General features: G+C 38.5%; 2 protein-coding genes across 5 annotated transcripts in view; both read right to left on the bottom strand.

Annotated features, from left to right (window-relative positions):
• Positions 1-400: 400 nt before the first annotated feature.
• On the bottom strand, positions 401-19,365 carry LOC112553434 (chromodomain-helicase-DNA-binding protein 7-like). The gene is made up of 11 exons (XM_025220643.1): positions 18,970-19,365; positions 17,329-17,451; positions 16,787-16,987; positions 14,179-14,254; positions 13,059-13,204; positions 11,735-11,800; positions 11,403-11,538; positions 10,307-10,506; positions 7,853-7,969; positions 5,737-5,841; positions 401-5,499 (listed from the first exon to the last, which is right to left on the bottom strand). The coding sequence occupies exons 1-11, from the start codon at positions 18,973-18,975 to the stop codon at positions 4,243-4,245; spliced, it is 2,433 nt and encodes an 810-aa protein (XP_025076428.1). The 5' UTR covers positions 18,976-19,365; the 3' UTR covers positions 401-4,242.
• LOC112553432 (chromodomain-helicase-DNA-binding protein 8-like) overlaps positions 19,334-20,230 on the bottom strand; it is a 40,767-nt gene continuing 39,870 nt past the window's right edge. For all 4 annotated transcript variants that reach the window (XM_025220639.1, XM_025220640.1, XM_025220641.1 and 1 more), the window contains one exon: positions 19,334-20,056. In XM_025220639.1, the coding sequence (XP_025076424.1) occupies positions 19,365-20,056 (692 nt within the window). In that variant the 3' untranslated portion in view covers positions 19,334-19,364. The remainder of the gene's footprint in view (positions 20,057-20,230) is intronic.

The following is a 20,230-nucleotide window of genomic DNA, read 5'->3' as shown; positions in this document are numbered from 1 at the left end:
AATGGTACAGTTGTGAAGCAGTTGCATGTTTCTAAATGTTGATTTTGTGGTCAGGAGTTGCATGACAAGATCAGTAGCTGAATGTTGAGTAACTTAATGGGAACAGGGAAAGAACAGACTTCGGCAAAATATAGCATGTCAGAGTTTTGAGTGGAAGATTAAGCTAGTGCCTTCTACTTAAATCTTATTATTCACCTAATCCAATCATCCACAGGGTGACTGGAGGAAACTTGCAGCTAATACCAGGTAACAGAAGACCACCACTCTGAAGATGCCAAAGAAAAAGCCTTGTCCACAGAAACAACTGTGGGCAGAAGTTTTTTAGAGGACAGTTAGTATCTTGGGGTACATGTTCACCACAAATGCATGGACACATTCACATAACATGCTACACAAAATGTAAGTTTGACACCTATGCCACATTTTTATTTAAAAATAAACCAGACATACAAATGTTTTCCCTCAATAAATATAGCCACAAATGACACACATGCTTTTGCCCAACAGGCCAGATACAGCAAAATGAAATCTTAACTGAGGAAAAAAAAAAATGGTTGAAATTCAAAAACTTAGTTTGGTCTTACTATCCTGCCATGAAATAATTTAAACCACTCATTCACTGAATACGTTTGCTCATGTCAGAAACTTCACTGTAACACCCAGCCAGCTTGCGCACACTCCCGCTCAAGGTCACAGAAGCACTTGTAATTCAGACAACCAGGTGACAATACTGATAATCCCATCTAGCACATTGGTATATGACATTTATTACATCTTCTACAGCCCTGAGTGCCACACTTGGAATTGTCGTAACAGCATTGGGGGGGGGGGGTGTAGTAGGAGTTAGGAAGGGAGAGCTAGATACTGCACAAATAAATTAGAGAAATGAATTAGTATAATTAAAATTACTCGAGACACTGGACATGACATCACATGGTTCAAGTTCTGTCCTGTAGACTGTGCCTGACTGGAGCCAAAAAACAAACAAAAAAAAAAAAAACCAAACAAATGTGACATTGAAATGGAATAAACTTGGTAAACCCAACACTGACTTCCCTTTGACTGCTGACCAGAATTTTAAAAATTAAAAACCATTGGCTCATGATAGTTTTTTGTTTTGCTTTTGTAAATTATACAGACTACTTAAAACCTTATTACACATGATTTTCTTGTAATTAAAGAAGCGGGAGGAAAACCCTCAAAATACACCAACAGGCACATCAAGCAATATAACAATGACAGTGTAGTCGATAGTTACTGCCATTCAAGACCATATTGGTGTGAAAGCAAATCTGATTGAATAGCTATGTAAGAACAGCTCAGAATTTATGAGAATATACAATGGCAGATACAATCTGCGTGGAATATATGATTTATTGCTATAACTTGGAAAGACTCTAAACATTTGATGGTCATCTGTATCATACTGAAGACAAGTATTTTGAAACCAAGGATACATGGGTGAAAATATATGTTACTGGATGAAAGATGGCTTTTTATTAACATTATGACTCCATGGTTTCCAAGAATAAAATGCTTCAATCACTGAGTTGGACTGCAAGGTTGCATTAGCTGGATTGTATTGGAGGTAGCTATGGACAAGGGTAAAATAAATTACTGAGACCTGCTCATGACTTGTCATAAATCACAGATGCTGGTCATCATTCACACCTAATCCACCAGCATGAATTGTAATGTCTAACAAGTCTAATGCATCAGTGGCTCCTCCCAAAGAAACCCACCCAATTTATTCAAGTCTATAAGCAATGCGCACACACACACCCCCCCAAAAAAAAGTTGACATGAAAAACAGGTGCTACAGCAACACCCAACCCTATTTTTCAAAAGAAGAAAAAGCAAAATTTCCAAAATGTCCAGCTATCATCAAATGAGTGAAAAACTAAACATCTACTGGCTTTCTTTTATGTGCGCTTTTAAGTACTCATAACATTTACAATCTAAGCACAACCATTACAGATTTAACAAACACATATTATGTGGCAATTATGGAGGGGAAAAACCCAAAGCATTTTACACATAGCAGAACTTCAACAAGCACATCAAAGTCAAACCACACACAATGCAATGCTCATTCATACAAACCAGTGAAATCTCTAGGCAGGTGACCCAGAGGAGTAAGACGAGTAGTGGCTACAAATAAAAGAAAAACCTGAAAATCCAACTTGTTCTGTACAATAGCTTTCAAACAATACTCATGATTGTGTTATGTGCACACACCAACAAAGTGACAAAACCCAACATTTGGGTGGTCTGACTCTGGTGTAGCAATCTTATACAATTACAATTCACACAGGATGTGGAGAGTCAGGACTGGGACAGTAAGATACTCACATCTGCAAGACTGATTGCGAAGAAAAAAAAGAAAAGACAGTGTACATCCACAATGGTGATACAAAATGAAGACCAGGAAATGAGGTACTGGACTGACAACACTCTCCATGCAAGAGCTGGAGGCATGACAAAATGTCATCCGCTGTGGTAGCAAAATAATTCTCCAACACTAGCACACGCAGCAACTGCAGTCTGGTAATCTGATCAAAATATATTGACATTATCAACATAGTATATTAATAATAATGCCCCTGAGATTTACATTTCTTTTGTACAGTCCAAAACATTGCAAGGGTGAAGATAAGCAACACAAGACCCCTTGCAGTAACTGCAATATACTGTCCAAACCTGGCTTTTTATTCAGCACATTATTTGACAATGCAAGCATTGAGTAATCACACAAATGGTGACAGAAAACCCATGGTCACAATTATCATCGATTTCCTTGTTCCATTAAAACATTTCAACGGTTAACTTAACAAATGGGGTAAAAACCTGAAGAAAAAAAAGTGATGGGAAAGGGAATTGTATGATACCCTGATGGGTTCTGTGTGGAAAATGTATTCAACTAGAATGAAAGGCTGTGGAAATTATCTCAATTTCTCTCTTGCATTGAAAAGTATGCTGCAAAAGGATCATACATACACACATTCATTTTAGTGTCTTAGATTTGCCAATGTTGGAAGGTTGCTTTCTCAGAATATACGTTAAAACTGTCATGATGATACACAGAATGTATTCCAGAGGGTGACAAGGCATGAAGCATCAGTTGTCACAAGGTTTTCCTGGAGCACATCATGCAAGATTTGCTGCACCAGACCATTGACCTCATCTTTCCCATGCCTGAGGCTGCTACCTGGTCCTGCTCACTACTGTCTTTCCAGAACATTCTGCCACGCTATGCCTGCATGTACCCCAAGGGATCTTGACTGGCCCCTGTATGCAGTGCATAGTTGTCTGGAGCAGGGAATGCAGCGACTGCCAGCAGTAGGTAGTGAGGTATACGTGGCTCCTCTAGATGTCTGCATATTATAACCACAAGCAAACAGCAGCAGGAATTGGTCTACAGGACACATTGCTGACATCTGAGGGAAGACGTGCAGGCAAAATGAATAAACTGATCATTGCAGATCCTGAGCCAAACCCCCAAACCTTGTGTCTGGAACAAAGGCTGGATATGTGGGTTTTAAGAAAGCTTCTCACAACTTTGAAAACTCACTGATCACAAGCAAATACTGTACCATCAAACCATTTGCAAATGCCTGGCTCCATGGCTCCACATTGGAAAAAAAAAAAAAAAAAAAGGCGGGAGTGGAAAGTTTGCCTGGAATGCATTTTAAATTTATTAAACACTATTCACATTGTCAAAATATCCCATTCCAGCAAACATATGCACAGACCCCCTTCCCAAACAAACAAGTCACAACATAACAGAAAGCTCAGCACGCAAAGATGTGGCCATCTTACAGTCCTAGAAGATGGAAAGCCACAGGAGAACATCCTTCACCCACTGCTACTGTAGCCTGCTTTACTCATGACCACATACTGTGTGCCCACTGTAGTAGCCTGCTCGTGACATTTCATGAACTCCAAACAGAACGAAGTGTGATCAGTGTGCTGCTGGACAAGGGCTGCTGGTGCAGGCTGTGGGCTTGCTTGCAAGGGCAGTTGCTTGTCTGGAATGATCGAGTGGTTTTGGTGGAGGTCACAAGGTCTCTGTCACTATAGTAATGACAGTTAGGTGTGTCTACCATAAAACAAGGCCTCAGGCAGGCTGCTTCCTTCTAAAGATGGTTATTAATCAGGGCCCAACTAAAAACATCTCTGTTCAACTGTATGTCATGGCTGCTATCCTGGTCCTTCACCTGTCCACTCCTGATCTCTCAAGTGTCAAACATCCTGAACAGGGCTTGACTCTAAAGCGGAAGGTTCATCTACTGCAGGCCCATCATCTACTTTGTGTGTCCTTTCAAATGCTGCAGCCTCAACTGTCCCATCAGTTTCTTGTGCCTTGTGTGTCATTTCTCCTGGCATTTCATCTAAACTGTCAGAAGGGGGCTGTTCTGGCAAGGCCTGGGCAACATCTGGTTCGTGCAGAGATTCTGTAATTGCATCTTGCACAGCAGGCTCCTCTTCCTCTTTCTTCTTCACCTTGCCCTCAATTTTGAGCACTTTGTCTTTAAGGCTGTCAACAATCTTATTCAACTTGAGAGAGCTTAAGATTTTATTTTTTGACTTGTTGCTGATCACTGGTGTAGAGGATGAAGAGGAAGCTGGTTGACGTTTGAGGGACAGGTCTGTTGCCTGTTCCTCAGCTGCCAAGACACTGCTGCTTGCAGCTTTGTGTGAGTTTCTGATCAGCGATTCACCATGGGCAGGACTGGGCGTGTCTTTACAGCTCCTCACAGACAGGTCCTGTGCACTCACATCATGCTTAGAGGCCTCTTTCTCTAAAGATCTAGATGCACTGTGAGCCTTTTCACTCACTTGTGATAAGCCCCGCATTTTATCAATCACACGAGAGAGATCACGACTCTTCTCTCCCGACTTACACGGCATGTCCCGAATCTTGTCAGAGAACTTCTCCTTCCTTGACACCATTTTCTTTTCTTCTGAAGATGCCAGTGCAGCATCTGACTGGCCATTGAGAGTTGAGAGAGGCGTCAGACCTGTAAAGCCAGCCACAGGGAAACTGTAGAGGGGGCTGTAGAGAAAAGGGTTGACATATAGAGGAAATGACTGATGTGCTGATGATGTGGAGGGACTGACACCAGCCTCTGAGCCAGTCTTGCTGCTGCTGGCCTTGTCTTTGCTGTTGTCTGTTGCACCACTCTCACCTTCACTCTCCTTCTTCCCAAGACCTCCTGGCAAGGGGTAACCAGAGAGTGGAAAGCCGGGCAGGCCCAGAATGGGATTGGTCATTCCTAAACCTGACATGTTGGCAAAAGGCATGCCCAGGGGCAACTTGGGAAATCCGGCTGCCATTAGTCCTGACCCTGCAAATGCTCCGGGTAGGCCTGCCATTCCAGCACCGAACTGGTATTCAGACCCCAGCATGGATGAGTGGACTGCAGAAGCACTGCGAGGTTTGCGGCCACGTCCTGAGGGCTTAAGCAATCTTGCATTCATACTGTGTGGCAATGATCCCTGAAACGTAAAATTCTGAACTTAATTGCTCCACAACGAAAGGCAGTAGCCAGCTCTATTACCCAAGTTAATGTTTGGCCAATCTTCTAAAAAAACAGCTAGGAGTACAAATGTTAACTGAATTGAGAGATGTCCCTAATAACAGCAAAGTCACATTAGTTAATATCTTTGTGGACAACTTTTATCAAGAAAATGTTTTTAGACCACAGCTAAAAAGGACACAGCTGATCAACTCACTTTGGCACGAATAAGTTCTCCCCACTTTGGATCCACATCATATGTTGGGTTCTGTTCCAACCATTCTTTCAAGTGCTTTAGAGGTGGGGCTTTTGCTCCTGTGATCTGAAACACATACCTTGATATTTCAGCACACTGATTATAAAAACCACGCCCATGACATAATGCATCATATCAAATATAACTTCTCCACCTTTGAAGGTTTTCTCAAAATGTTCAGAACACTTTCACAAATTTTTTTTACTCTTTTCTTGCCTAAACATTTAAACAAAAGATAATATAGTTATTTCTTAAAATTATAATAAAAAGTTATTTTAACAATAATCAAAACTGAAATATTTTCCATCAAATAATGAATATGGTTTTCAGTAAAAACAGGAATACTAATCTGCACTAGTTTTCTCAAACTCCACAATTTGTTAAAGGGAATGAAAGGACAGGGAAACAAAAAGTCCACTTCCTGCTGCTCACTGTACTACTTAGCCCCCACTTAGCTAACGTTTCCAGTTTCTCATACCATCTTTATAACAGCTGTTTAGTCCAACATCTCCAGTCCAGCTTCATACAAGATCAAGAAATCTAACAGCAGCTTTAGTCCAATGACTTGTTTTCATGTACTTTTGGTTTTGAAAGTTTTAAAAAAGCATGTTTTCCCACTAAAGCAGAGTAAAAAAACAAAAAAACAACCTGCCTGTCGCTTTATGTACGCAAATCACCAAAACACCCAACATCATAATATTTCGGTAAGAAAGCCACTAAAAGTCTGCTTCTAAAGGCATGAAGGCCAAATACACAAGACTGCACTCTGGTACCAACTTTCTCATGCAATATGGCTTTTCCAGAGCAGTAGATGCTGTCAAAATGTTACTACGTGTCTGGCATCTATGGAAATTGGTACAGGCATAATCTATAAGCATCATGTAAAATGTCGGCTGGATATGATACTAGATTTTGCTGCCAAAGAATAAGTTACTACTACAATTTCTTAAAGTCAGCCTTCGGTCTTCTTCCTTGATAATTTAACAATAATTGTGAACAGCTTGCAAACTCTCTAAAACTTGCAAATTAGCTGCTTAATTGTATCACTTAAAACAAATCATGACTGACAGAGAGCAACACATGAAGCCTCTGCCAACTCTCCATATAGGTTAGACAGGAGTCCCTTACTTTCTCTTTATAAAGTGCATGTTACTTGTGCCAGAACAGGTCTGCATTATCTGATAATACAAACCGTACTTTCAATGCCCCCACATGAAAAAAAAAAACAACTGTCGACGAAATTTAACAGGTGGGTATCTCCAGTTGCAGATGTGCTGAAGAACGTGTGACAGTTAAAAAAAGGCAGACGAAGTATTGAAAGGAAACTGTCAAAATGTCCCCTTTGTTTTTCAGTAGCACTACCTTGTACCACACTATCAAGGTTAGAACTTACAGGTGGTGCCTTGTACAGAAAAGAGACTTCAAGACTATGTTGGGCTGACAGTGTGGTAGTGATAGAAACTAAAAGGTAGAGCTAGGTGCAGGCAAAAATAATCAGCCATTTATTCTTCTATCATAGCTATTTTAAAATATTCTAAAATGCTTTTTACCAATTTCTCAAAACCATGATACTGATTGCTGTGTAGTATGGTGCCACTTTTTGCAAGACTTTTTAAGGGTAAGCAGGCAACAGTTTGACAATAGCTACAGAAACCTATTTGCACTCATGCAAGATAATACCCTGCTGGTGAAGCACAGCCATTTTTACTGCCAAAGAAACAAGGCACTGTCTGGATAACCAAGTTCATCACATGCTTTTGCAGAACAAAAGTCTTAGTCTGAAATAAACAACAATGGTAGGAACAAAGCAAATGCTCATAAAAGCCAGGCCCAGAGCAAACCAACAAATATCAACAAAAATATAAACAATAAATAAAGCACACAGGAGCATATAAGCATGCTATTGCTCCAGCCCATGCCTGTCTCTCTGCTCCAGTTGCTGCTATGTAAAGAGCTGACCAACCTGTACAGTACAAAGCTAACAGGTACTACATAAGACAACTTGCTGCGTGGATGCAGCCAATCAACATGCAACCCCTCCCCCACCAACTCTAATGGATCCCCTGACGCATCTCACCTTTCGGCCAGAACCCCTCTCAATCACAGAGACATTTTCCTCCCCCGTCAGGCGTTGTGCATCCAAGGTACGAGGGTCTAACTTCGGGCGCCTCCCACGGCGTCGCACTAACTGTTCCTGCAATGCGGGACAAGGCAAACATAGCACAAGCGCAACAATCACAAGGCCACTGCACAAGGCAGAGGGCTGAGTGCACAACAGCAACTGTACACATCACAACAGTTGTGCTTGACCTCTTCCCACAAACTCTCATTTGGGCATTAGGCCCCAACTTTTTTTTTTTAAATATCAAATAAGGTCAAAAGAATTACAAATTACATCACCATGGATTTGGTGAGGGAAAATACAGTAAACATCACTCTCTGTATGCATACATAAGCAGAAGCACACACGCACAACCACACAAATATGTACATGCATCATCTCTAGATTCTGAGCAGTTTGTGGGAAAGGCCAGACTGACCTACAAGCATGCATGCTGGCAAATGCAAAAATGACAGCATAAGCAATACAAGGGGGTGGGGGGAGGGAGGCCATTAACGTTGGATTTGCTGAATATACCCTGAGCACAGCTTGTTCCTCAAATCTGCAGTGCTAAAGACAGCACTTACCAAATACTGACAGTAATTCTGGGAACAGCTTAAAACCTACCTAATTATAAAAGCCCCATAACTCCATGCATTAATCAAAGTGAAGAGATGAGAATTATATTACTACCTTGTAAAACATTCTCAGCTAAATTAAAAGCAGAAGTTGTAAAAATGTTTAATGATAATAGAAAATAGATCGGTGACCTCAGGGTTATGGCATTGTGCATGTGCTTATCTTTTACAGGCAAAGCATGTATAGCAAACATGATGACAACTGTTTACAATAATCCTTTCACCACTGTCTGTTTCTACTCATGCAATTTAATTTAAGCACCCTCAACAACATCAAAGTTACAAATTGAAGTTTTTACAAGGTGACTAATCAAACAGTATCAGCACCATTTACATTCTGGAAGTGATCAGTATTTGTTGAAAGCACTTTCATGAATGTTTTGATAAAATTTAGTCGTGTTAGAAATTACGATGAAATTTCATTATATTAGAAAATATACATTTTGTTTTAAATGTATATAGTAGTGTTGAGAAAGAAAACCTTGAAAAACAATGAAACACTTTTTTCTTGTTCCAGCAAAACATGTTTTAACAAGGCAAAATTATTCCATCCACACTGGATTTTCTGTGCCACATCTGGGAACACTTGTCTCACTGGTCAACAATAACTTAAACCACAATGCTGCTTGAATGACTATTCTGTCCTGGTTTAATCTGGGGCCAATGTGTGCTTGTTTCTGACTGGTTTTTGCATTTTTCCATGTGAAATGCTGTTATGCCAGTAGGACTGCAGTAGATGCCACTGTGTCACATTTAAGCCCTTACACAATAAATCCTCCCACAAATGCCTTGGGGTAGGAAGCATGTTCATAAAAATCATGCTGCACACTAAGGAATCGTGTTTCCATACTGAGCTTTCTTTTCACAACTAAAGAAATAAATAAAGAAAAGTATGGAAATAAAAACAGTCCCTTAAACCAGAACATCTGTTGTTTTGTAACAGACCTGCTGTTATGATGTTGTGTGTATATCTCAACAAACTGTGTCTGTGTTTGCAAAGGTTTATGGACATAGAAGTGGACCAACCCAAACACTCCTGTAGGCGTTTTATTCTAAGCACAAAATGAATTTCTGGTGAATTAAGTATAGGATAACTTGGTACACATTTTAAAAAAAAACTGCAAGCAATCTTTGTCAGATTAATGCTAGTAATGCCAAATAAGGTTACAACAATTACGTGGATTGTGCATTGTGCAGATTTTTTTCATAAAAAGCCGTTTCACAAAATTCGATTTTATGGTCATTTAGAATGCATGCAATCCCCCCCCCCCCAAAATATTTTAAGCATACAAAGCAATATGGATTCAGTTTCACCTGTGCAAAATGCATAAAGTCTGACATGCAGCAACGTTTATAGTAGCCAAACATGTATCTAAGTGTTTTACATCTGACGTCTGTAAGCATTCTCACCTCTCAAAATGTCTGCTACTGGCACAGCAATATATTTGCAGAGCAAAACTTTCTAAGCTTTAAGTGTCATCTTACCCAACTATAAGCCCAAGTAGTATGATAGTCTGCTTAAGTTAGAAATAAAGATTAGGGGTCTGACGACACAGCCACCCTGCTAGGGTCTGATCAACACACCCTGCATAGTACTGTCCTGATATGGTCTAAGACAGCATTAATGTCCTCCACCAAAATACAATACCATGCGTGTGAATGAACCCTTTACCTCAAGCTGGTAGGGCTTGTATAGCTTGCATTACCATAAGAACAGATTCTGAAGGCTGTCCTGCTTCAGGAATTTGATGCTGTTTGAACTGAACAAGCTGCAGAAAAAGACCACACTTACTGCTGGCATCTCTGGTGGTTGAGAAGGTGGCTCATCAGGAACATGGCCTGGCATAGGAAATGGCATAAATGATGTTGGCTGTGGGCTTATCATGAACCCAGGGTGCTCTCGCAGCCAACGCTCTAAATCTCGTTTACGTGGTGCTTCATCGCCTGACAAGATGCTGCCATCTTCCACATTAATGACAGGAACACGGCTGTCTGTAACACACAGTCAAATAATGAATCTATGTAAATATAGTTAATATATTCAAAAGCAACTACTTAAAACTCACTTGCAGGTTATGTCGCCTCAGCTTTAACACTCCGAGACATAAACCTTTGATTCTGATATCCAGATATGTGAAATTTGAAGTATTAAAAAGAAATCATAAAGTAAACTAAATATGACAAAGATAAATCAATATTATAATAAGTTCAAAGTTAGGAGAAAGAAACCATTTCCAGTTTTTCCATTGTCATATAGCGCTCTCTTGTAAATCCAAAGGAAGTAAGATATATCAAATTGTATTTTCGAAACTTACAATACACTCTTTTGTACAATTGATGATGACTGCAACATCTAGTCCTGTATGGAGAAGCTTTTAATAGCCACACATCATGCATCATGCAAAAATAAACATATGGATGATGACAAGCAAATTCTTTGTTAGAAACTTGGTCGAAAATGAGCAGAAAAATGAAATGCATGATTGGAAGGATAATTTTTTTGTTAATGCTCCTTAGATAGAAGATCTAATTCTCAAAGCGAGGCCACTGCAACTATACATTTTTTAAAAATATGTGCAAACAGAAACACTGATTTTTCTTCACAACATTCCTAAAAGTGACCACTCTTACTTTAAGCACTATTTTTAACATGCTTCATTGCTGTCTTATAATTTCTCTACCTTTTCTAGATTGTGCAATTAATTTTCAACTACAAAACTTCAACCACGATAAAACTATGCATCTACTAAGATCAACACCCATTTGCATCTGCATAAACAAAATACAGGAACCTCTGTCAAAAAAAAAAAGTTATTAATTACCCAAACACTGCTGAATTTGTCAGTGCAGAAAATGTGGAAAAATGTAGAGATATTTACTATATTTACCTGGATCTAGGCAAGCAAGGATGCGTGCCTGTTCTCTCTTTGCCAAAGCCTCAGCCATGGCTAATTCAGCAAGTTTTTCAGCCTTACGTTTTCGACCTCGCCTGCGTCGTTCAGGTAACATAAAGCCTGGATCCATCTGCGACAAAGTTGTTGTGATACACCATTACACACTCAATACACTCTGTGCCTTTAACATTGCAAGTACACGTCATAAGCCAGCTTAAACCAGCAACACGATGCGAGGTCATAATACAGGTAACCTAACAAAAGCAATAAATAAAGCTTTTGTCAAGAATGCAATTCCATACCCAATCACTCATTGCATCACTTACCACCTTCTGCTTCGCTGTCTTCTCTCCCTCTTTCAGATGACCATCATTAAGTGGAGACTCAGTCATCTGTAACAATGACACACACACACACACAAAAATCCTATGAAGACTTGAAAAAAACCCACCAAAATTAAGTAGTAAGCAGTCAGCAAATCAAACAGTCTTCTTTCATTCCATTAACCATGACTTCAAACAAGTAGAAATTTAAATTCTTTGATTTAAATACTGAACCCAAACTCTAAAAGGCAATCCTAATGCTTTTCTTTATCGTTTTTGCATGTTTACTTGTTCTGCCACTGTCTTGTATGCCTAAAGATTTATAGCAATAGCCCACCAGCAACTGATCAATACATGTGTAAATAGTAGATATTTTTGCTCTATTAAAATCCACTATTCATATTTTTGATCCTGATTTTTGCAGCAAAAACAAAACAAAACAAAACAAACAAACAAACAAACAAACAACAAACAAACAAAAAAAAAATCGCAATAATGCAGTTGGTCACAAGAATTTTATTTTCATAAACACACGACTTCTGAAAAAGTTTGTTAATGAAGAACTACTGACTTATATGCAGTGGTAAAACGAAAATGAATGGCTCCCAGTCATTTCAACCACAAACCATATCACCCTTGCTATGTGGACCTTTTGAGTCGAATTGACCCATGCTAAACAAATGCCCAAACAGTGACATCTTTTCTGTGTTAGCTCAATGTCTGCATACATGAACCTCCAAATTGACAACAAAAGGCTTTAAGAAGGGGGGAAAAAACCATGATGCATGTATATTGAATGTATATTGCCACATGGCTCTGTTGGTAACATTTGATGTTAATAGTTTTAATGTTGTTGCAATATATACTTACGTTGGACAATATGGTCATGGTGGGACTGATTCCACCCAAGTGGGTGGTATAACTGTAGCAATATGGTTTGGATCGAAATAACCCACGACCCAATCAGCAAGCAGTCTCTTCCAATATATGCTGAATTTATTATACATTATTTCTGCAGAAAGTCATAACGAAGGGGAAATGTCTGCCCAGAAGCCAGAATGTTTGGTCTTTTAAAAATTACTCAATACTTTTCAATACTTAATTTTGTAAGTTGCACTGGGGAGGCAGTCATAACAGAAAAAATGTTTATATAGAAAATAGGTCCAGGAAAAAGTATGTGCTTGTATTTAAGATTTTAAAAACCTGCAGACAGTAAAAGCTGGAAAATGGTGAAAGTTGCACCCAAATATCCAAAAGGATGAAATAAAAATATAAATAAAATAAAAAATGTTATGTTTATGAGACTACTAACCGTGCTAAGACTTACCAATGAGGAAGAAGCAGATGAAGCCGCTAGACTAGACTGCTGGGTTGTCTGCACAGAAGACAAGTTTATGGCTTCTGACTGACTGTCATTGTCACTGGATGGTGTCCCCTGTGAGCTCTGATTTAATAGCTGCTGTACACGAGCCACTGCAACATTATGTTTTTTTAATCAGCATAAAGGGCTAAATCATGGACAGTCAGCATGAGATAGTTTTTTTAAATAGTCAAAAATAGATGTTTGGATGATACAGCAACAAGCCCTACATACACAGGCATTTTTGGCCTTCAAAAACGGTTGCGAAGCTAGATTTCAAAGTTTTGAAAGGAGGTACAGTCCGAAGACTAGTAGAAAGATCCAAACAGTCAGGGAACGAAAAATAGCAGCTGCCTATTTATCATTTGTGATGCATGGCACAAAGGAGAGGGCAACACAGGCAGACAGAAAAGATCAACTCATCTGGTAAGGTGCCAGTGGCTCAGGTGAGGAGGCGATGCCGTGATAATAATGGTAGGGAAGAGCTTGGACTTTGCTCCCATTATTGTTACATAGCCTACAAACCTTCCTAGCTGCCTCCTTTATTATTTAGATGTTTTTTTTACATCAACTTTCAAACAGCATGATCTTTTGGACACTTAAGGAAAACATTTTTTTTCTTCACATAGTAAAAATAAGTGGCAGAAAAGAAGAGTTTCACAAATGAAACAAAACTTCAATAATTCATTCTAAACATTGCTAGTACGAGCACTATCTTAAATCTCTCCTGGGGATCAATAAAGTTATATTGTACTGCTTTAAGAAACTACAGATTTCCTACCATACTAAACCTAAACAGGGTTAACCTTAACCCTGAACATTTCTGTAAAAACCCACATAACCTTGGAGTGCCTATCAAACTTACTCCCCCCCCCCCCAGTTTTACACCTATACTCACATCACATGCACAGTGAACTGATACTCATCTCCTTCACCACATATCACTATGTGAGTAGAGACCTTTGTAGCTTGTGGAAATGAACATAATATAAATAGAAATTAAAACCTCCTTACCACGGGCACTATGCACTATTAAGGCACAGTTGCTTAGCTAGCTAAGAATGTTATAACACAAAATAACTCTTACTTTTTTCAGCATCTATTTCATATCTTCGCCCTCTTCCTCTGCCTCGCTTGTGAAAAGTCATCTTCAGTCCCTCGTTCTGACAAACAGAACAAAATTACTTGGTAAAATATAGCCCATTTTTGTGATTAAGCAACAAATCCTATAGAGGATGCTTATAGAAAACAAATTCTTAGCTAATGGTATATAGGTCAGGGAGGAGAATCCCCAAAATAGAATACAGGAATTAATCCCTTCACCTAAAAGGCTAAGGGAAAAAGTTCGCCCTAATTTCTATATTGTAGCCAATTTAGATTGGATATCAGGAATGTACTTTATGTTTGTAGTTGCCCACACTATTTGTTTTTCTCTTTTCTTGCAGATGGGCTGGATTTATTGTTTTGCACTAATGCAAAAATGAACATCTTTCAACTTTATACTCTGTATTTGTTTCTGTCATTTTTTCCCAAACTACAGCAACCTTTGTGTCTTTCTTGAATTAAATCATTGCTGATATGTTCATACATCAGATGTTCTGATTAAAATTTAAAAAATATAGTTACCATTAATAGCATTTTGTATCTCAAATGGAACGACACCATATTTCTTTTTATAAATCAATTTTAATACAGCTAAATTGTCTTTCATCCACTTTTCAGACTGCCAATATATACTCATGAAGACTTGCATGGGCCAAATTATTAGATTTCAGCAGTTTACAAAATTGAGCAGATACAATTTGAATGGGAAAGTCAAAAATATTAGTTATGCTTATAGTTTTCGAGTCTTTTATATTCAACAATCTGGGTTGCATAACAATGTACTTAAAAGTAGGCAACTTCTTTCTGACTTCATGAAAGCCATTGCACTTTCATAATAACCTAGCTGAAGTTGGTAAATTTTATGCGACATAAATTGTAATATGTGGTGCCTTGCAGACAATATAAGTTGCATTTTCTTAATGTGGTGCCTTGATATGTCACATCTGTACTGCAATAAAAATTAACCCTTTATGCTTTAAGAAATTTCATGGGAAAAAAATAAACAAGGAATTTTTTAGGGTTTTTAAAAAATTTTTTTTATATAGTAATATCAAGAGAAAAATAGCCGTATATAAACTGCATTAATGCAATGACCGCATTCAGCTTATAGGCAAGTTTCAGCAAAATGAAATGCTCATAATGATAATTCTTTACACATTTCAGTTGATTACATATATTCAGCTGTAAATGTTAAGTGCTCATGCACTATTAAATAAGTCATGCAGTTTTCTTTTAAACTTTGCATGTTAAACTAATAATTTTCAACATAGTTTTATTGGTAATTATTATTTACATCCATTTGAAAACATGATGCAATAGAGATTAAACTGTTATGCAGAAGAGACTATCAAATGTCCAAACGTAAGATACCTTAAGAAGCTGACACATTTCTAGTGCATCTGCGTAAGTGCACGTATATGTGTGTAAGAAATAAAGGTCAAGACAGAATGAGAACTGTACAAACACATGCTGACTAAAAGTCAGCAAAACTCTACCACTGCAAAGAGTGGCTTTTCTAGGTGTCTTGATTACAGACCATGGGCAGATGAGACAAACTGAAAGCACTTTGTGGGAAAACAAATGAGCAAAGTTAACTACACACCATGGATTCAATCATCACAAAAGCAATGTACTATATAGGCTTTAAAAAACCCAATAAAGTTGGCATCTTGAAAAAGGAAGTGCTTGACAAACATGAAAAACAGTTGTGAGAAAAATGAAGGCAGGTGAACAAAACAAAAGGAAAAGTAATACAGCAGGAGGGCAATTAGGTAGGGTCAGCCTGCAGCTATTTTTGATCTGTTGTATTCAACCATATGCCCCCTGTCAATGCCACACACACAGGGAATGGTCAAGGAACATAAAATGATTGGTGTCTCTTAATTTGTGACAGGTGACTGCTATTCTTATGTACATATTCCCACCCCCTTATATCCGCACAGGGTGATCTGCTAGCACACAAGCACATCCTGCTTTGATGAACATCTCAAATATTTTCTAATCAATGGCTAGAAACCACTGCACTAGAAACGCACTGAGTATAACTGGTGGGCAGAGAGTAAATATTAATGGCTAGAAACAGGTACAACTGGTGGGCAGAGAGTATTAATTGCTGGAAATGGGCAGAGAGTATTAATTGCTGGAAACAATACTGAGCATAACTGGTGGGCAGAAAACAAAGTAAAAGTGTGCCAATGGACATGTCAACTGAGGTATGCTGAGGCGGCAGGCATAAAAGAAATTGTAAAAAAGCACCAAAGGAGAGATAAATGTAAAAAAGGAGGGTGTGGTGAGGGAGGGTTTACAGAAAAGAAGTAATGTCTTCCACATGATCATCACTGCAATGAAGCTCCAGACACGTGACAAAACAGCCCTTGGACAGAAGACAAGCGAGCAGCTCTGTAACTAAGTCAGTATGTGCAGGTGACATCAGCACAGCAGCCCATAGCAGATGAACACAGACCACCAGGAGTAACACTGCAGGCAGGTGAACAGGCAGCAAAATGAGCTGACATGAGATTAAGAGGGAGGCATACCTCAGAGAGGTGAACTTCAAAGTCTTTCTCCTGTTCACTGACAGGTAGAATCACCTGGTTCACTTCCATGGAGTCTCCTGCTTCTGAGTCGGCCAGCGAGCTATCAGGTCGTGGAGTAGAGGTGCCCACGGGTGTACCAGAACGCGAGTCAAACGGGGTTGGAGGAATGTACGGTGGAGGGCGACGAGAGAAAGGCCATTCTCCATGCTCAACAGTGTAGCAAACGTGCTCCAGCCGATGAAAGATAACACGATCCTATTTTTAAAAAAACACACACAAACCTTTCGATTTTGAATTTTTTTTTTTTTTTTTACAGAAAACAATTTTATGTATATACATTCCCCTTCAAAAATGATAGCGTTTATAAGAAATAATTTCTGAACACCTCAATTATATCATTTAATATAATTAAGCTTCAAGTGAAAATTATGACATTTAGGTTAAGGGGGTTTCACCTACAATGGACAAACTATGGCAAGATAAACATTTTTATGAAAATTTTTTTTAAATATCACATAATTCACAAAGATATACAGTCTGTTAAAAATCTGAATAATTTTGCATATTAACAACAGTCTAACAACAATATTGCTGACCTTCGGCCACTCAATAGCAGGTCCCAAAAAGGGTCTACCCGGGATGATTTCTCCAGGCTCCAGGCCATCCAAATCCATGTATGGAGAGTCTTCAGCATAAATGGAATAATTGGCTGGCTGTGGCTGAAATTACATAAAACTGGAGACATCTTTATTCAGCATTCCACTTGTCTAAAGCTGTAAATCTTGAATGCAAAAACAAACAGAATTGATGGAACTTTTGCATCATTCAAAGTCTGAAAGCTAAAACACTTTTTGTTCATTTTGCTCTTTTATATTTGACACCTTAAAAACTGTAAATATTTGTTTACTGACCATGCTAAGTTGACATGTTGCATGTTGTTGAATATTAATGTATAGAGTTCATATGCCATGTTCTCTTGAATGTGTGTAGTTGTAACAGTTTGCAGCCAGCTTTCATTTTTACCTCCATGGCCAACACTCAGTTCACAGAGTTAACATTAGTATCTAACAGCAAAGCATGACCTTTAGATTACACAAATGTTAAAACCACATAAAAATGTGGGTTTGGTGTTTACAAATTTTGACTTTCAAGAAAGTTTTCCATGCATTTTATAAACAATAAAAAAGGCCCAGTTTTAGTTTTTCTTGAAGCAGAAGAACTTCTAAATGATCCATAGGTTAATGTGTGAATGCACTGTTGAGGTTAAGACTTATTTTGAACTGTACACTATTTTTATAGATGGCAGGGAAAAGATCTCTAGGACTGGGACTGACCTTGAAAAGTCCTCTGATTTGAGTAAAAAGAATTAATCTTGATTCCAGGGAATATTTTTTATTAGCCCGATTAAAATTAAACAACCACACAGTGAAATAATGTATGAATTAGATGTCAGTCAAAATGACATCACAAACATGTGGATGTAATGATGGTTTCTCACAATTTTCTCAATTATGATAACGTTTCTGCAGCTTTCATTCCCTACCTGTTTTGGGTAATATAGTTCATATTTATGTTATTTGAGTGCTGTTTGTTTTCCAGACCAGTTCATCTCTGATTATATAAAAATGACAAACCAACAGGTGAAGTGGAGAATTAATAATATGACTATCTCCTTTAAATATTCAGATGATTTAATAAATTCTGAAAATAAATAAGTCTGGATGCATTTTAAGTAAAACAATGCAAAGTAAAAAAAGACATCAGTATGTGTAATTTTTGTGCACATTAATGGCTTTCAGTTACTGGATGCCAATAAAAAAATTATTATCTACTGCTTTTAAATGCAAAACTTGGGTTAAATGGCAGTGTAGGATTTCCACTGTGAGATACAAAAGATTAATATTTTTTAAATGATAGATCACAAGTTCTACACTTCTACATCCAAGTATAATGCTTAATGTTGCTCAAAATACAGCTTTTCACAAACATCTTAAAATCTCTGTGATCAAAGGTGGGCCTTGGAGAGAGAGAATGCAACCTGAAAAAAAGCTTTCAAATACAAGTAAATAGTTGTGTTTGGAAACCAGCTCTCATAATTATTTTCTTCATATCTTATGCTTGTAACATCTGTGAAAAAAAAAAAAAAAAAAAAAGCATGTACTGCATGCTAAGGCACAGTCGCAGACAGATGGCCATATGTGCAACAGATTTAAAATGAGTTAAGGTAAATTACTTACAGACATGCCATCGTGTCCAACAGCTGCACCGATGCGATGACTTAACTTGAAGTGCTCTTCGTCAAGTATCCGTTCGTTCTCCCCCTTGATTTTCTCCTTCAACTTGACATAATCTACCTTTTCCTCTTTGACATCTGAAGACCCAGAACCACTTTTCTCTTGTTCTTTCTTTATGGTTTCCTTTTCTTCAAGTAAGTCATTTCCTTTCTCATCATGAACTTCTTTATGGTTATCTTTCTCATTCAGTGTACCCTCCTGAGCTACCTTAGATTCAGTGCTCTCACACTTCACAGCTTGTAACTTGTCTTTCTCATCTCTATCTTCGTTCACATCAAACTCTTCTACCTCTTTCTTTACTTCAATTTCATTTTGGATCTGCTCATTTACAATCACATTTATGTCTCGCTGCAATGCAGGCTTTCGTCTGCAGACACTGCTGCACTCTCAAATTTATGTTCTTTTCTGCAAGTAGATATTTCCTCTGTCGAAATCATCTCTTCTTTATTCACACCATCTTTAGGATCCTTCGCTGCTGTACTGTATTCTGCAGACAAGACAGGAAGCTCAGAATCCACAGCACTATCACCGTCTTTTGAAGCAGACAGGACAGGAAGGCGGGAATCCATGGCACTATCACTGTCCTTTGCTGCAGACAGGACAGGGAGCTGGGAATCCATAGCACTATCACTTTCTCTAGTGTCACCGGTACACACATATTCTTCTTCCTTGACAACAGACATAGATGGCCCAGGAGAGTTACTCGTCCCTTGTTCCTTCTCATCCAGAAGTTCAGCAGCTGTTTGTTCTGAAGGCCCATCATGCTGATCAACCTTTGTTTCTTCACTTTTAGCCCTGCTTGATTTGTTATCTTGAGTATCGTCATCTCTCATTGGCTGTGGTGTGATGGCTGGTTCTAGATGTGGGGGTCCATGTTCATTATCTGTGTCTGTACTGGAGGTGCCTGGATACTGTGCTTTGCCGCTGTGCAGAGGTGGGGGTGAACTAGTTTGGGAATCTCTATTTTCTGCTGAGTCCTGGGATTTTGCATCCGACTCCAAATCGTCGTCATGAATTTCTCTAGATGGGGCTGTCAAATACACATAATTATAATATTCCCAAACCTGGCTTTTAACTGTATAAATGAACTTAACAGACAGCGTGCTTACTTTCACAGATAATGACTATACTACCAAAAAATTCCTTACATTTGAAAGAATCACAACATGAATTTTTATCCTTTTGTGAGTTGGAATAACTGGCA

The sequence above is a fragment of the Pomacea canaliculata genome, linkage group LG12 (assembly GCF_003073045.1).
Source record: "Pomacea canaliculata isolate SZHN2017 linkage group LG12, ASM307304v1, whole genome shotgun sequence".
NCBI classification, from domain to species: Eukaryota; Metazoa; Mollusca; class Gastropoda; order Architaenioglossa; family Ampullariidae; genus Pomacea; species Pomacea canaliculata.
Note: the sequence above shows the minus strand (reverse complement) of the source record. Positions and strands in the feature narration are given on the sequence as shown.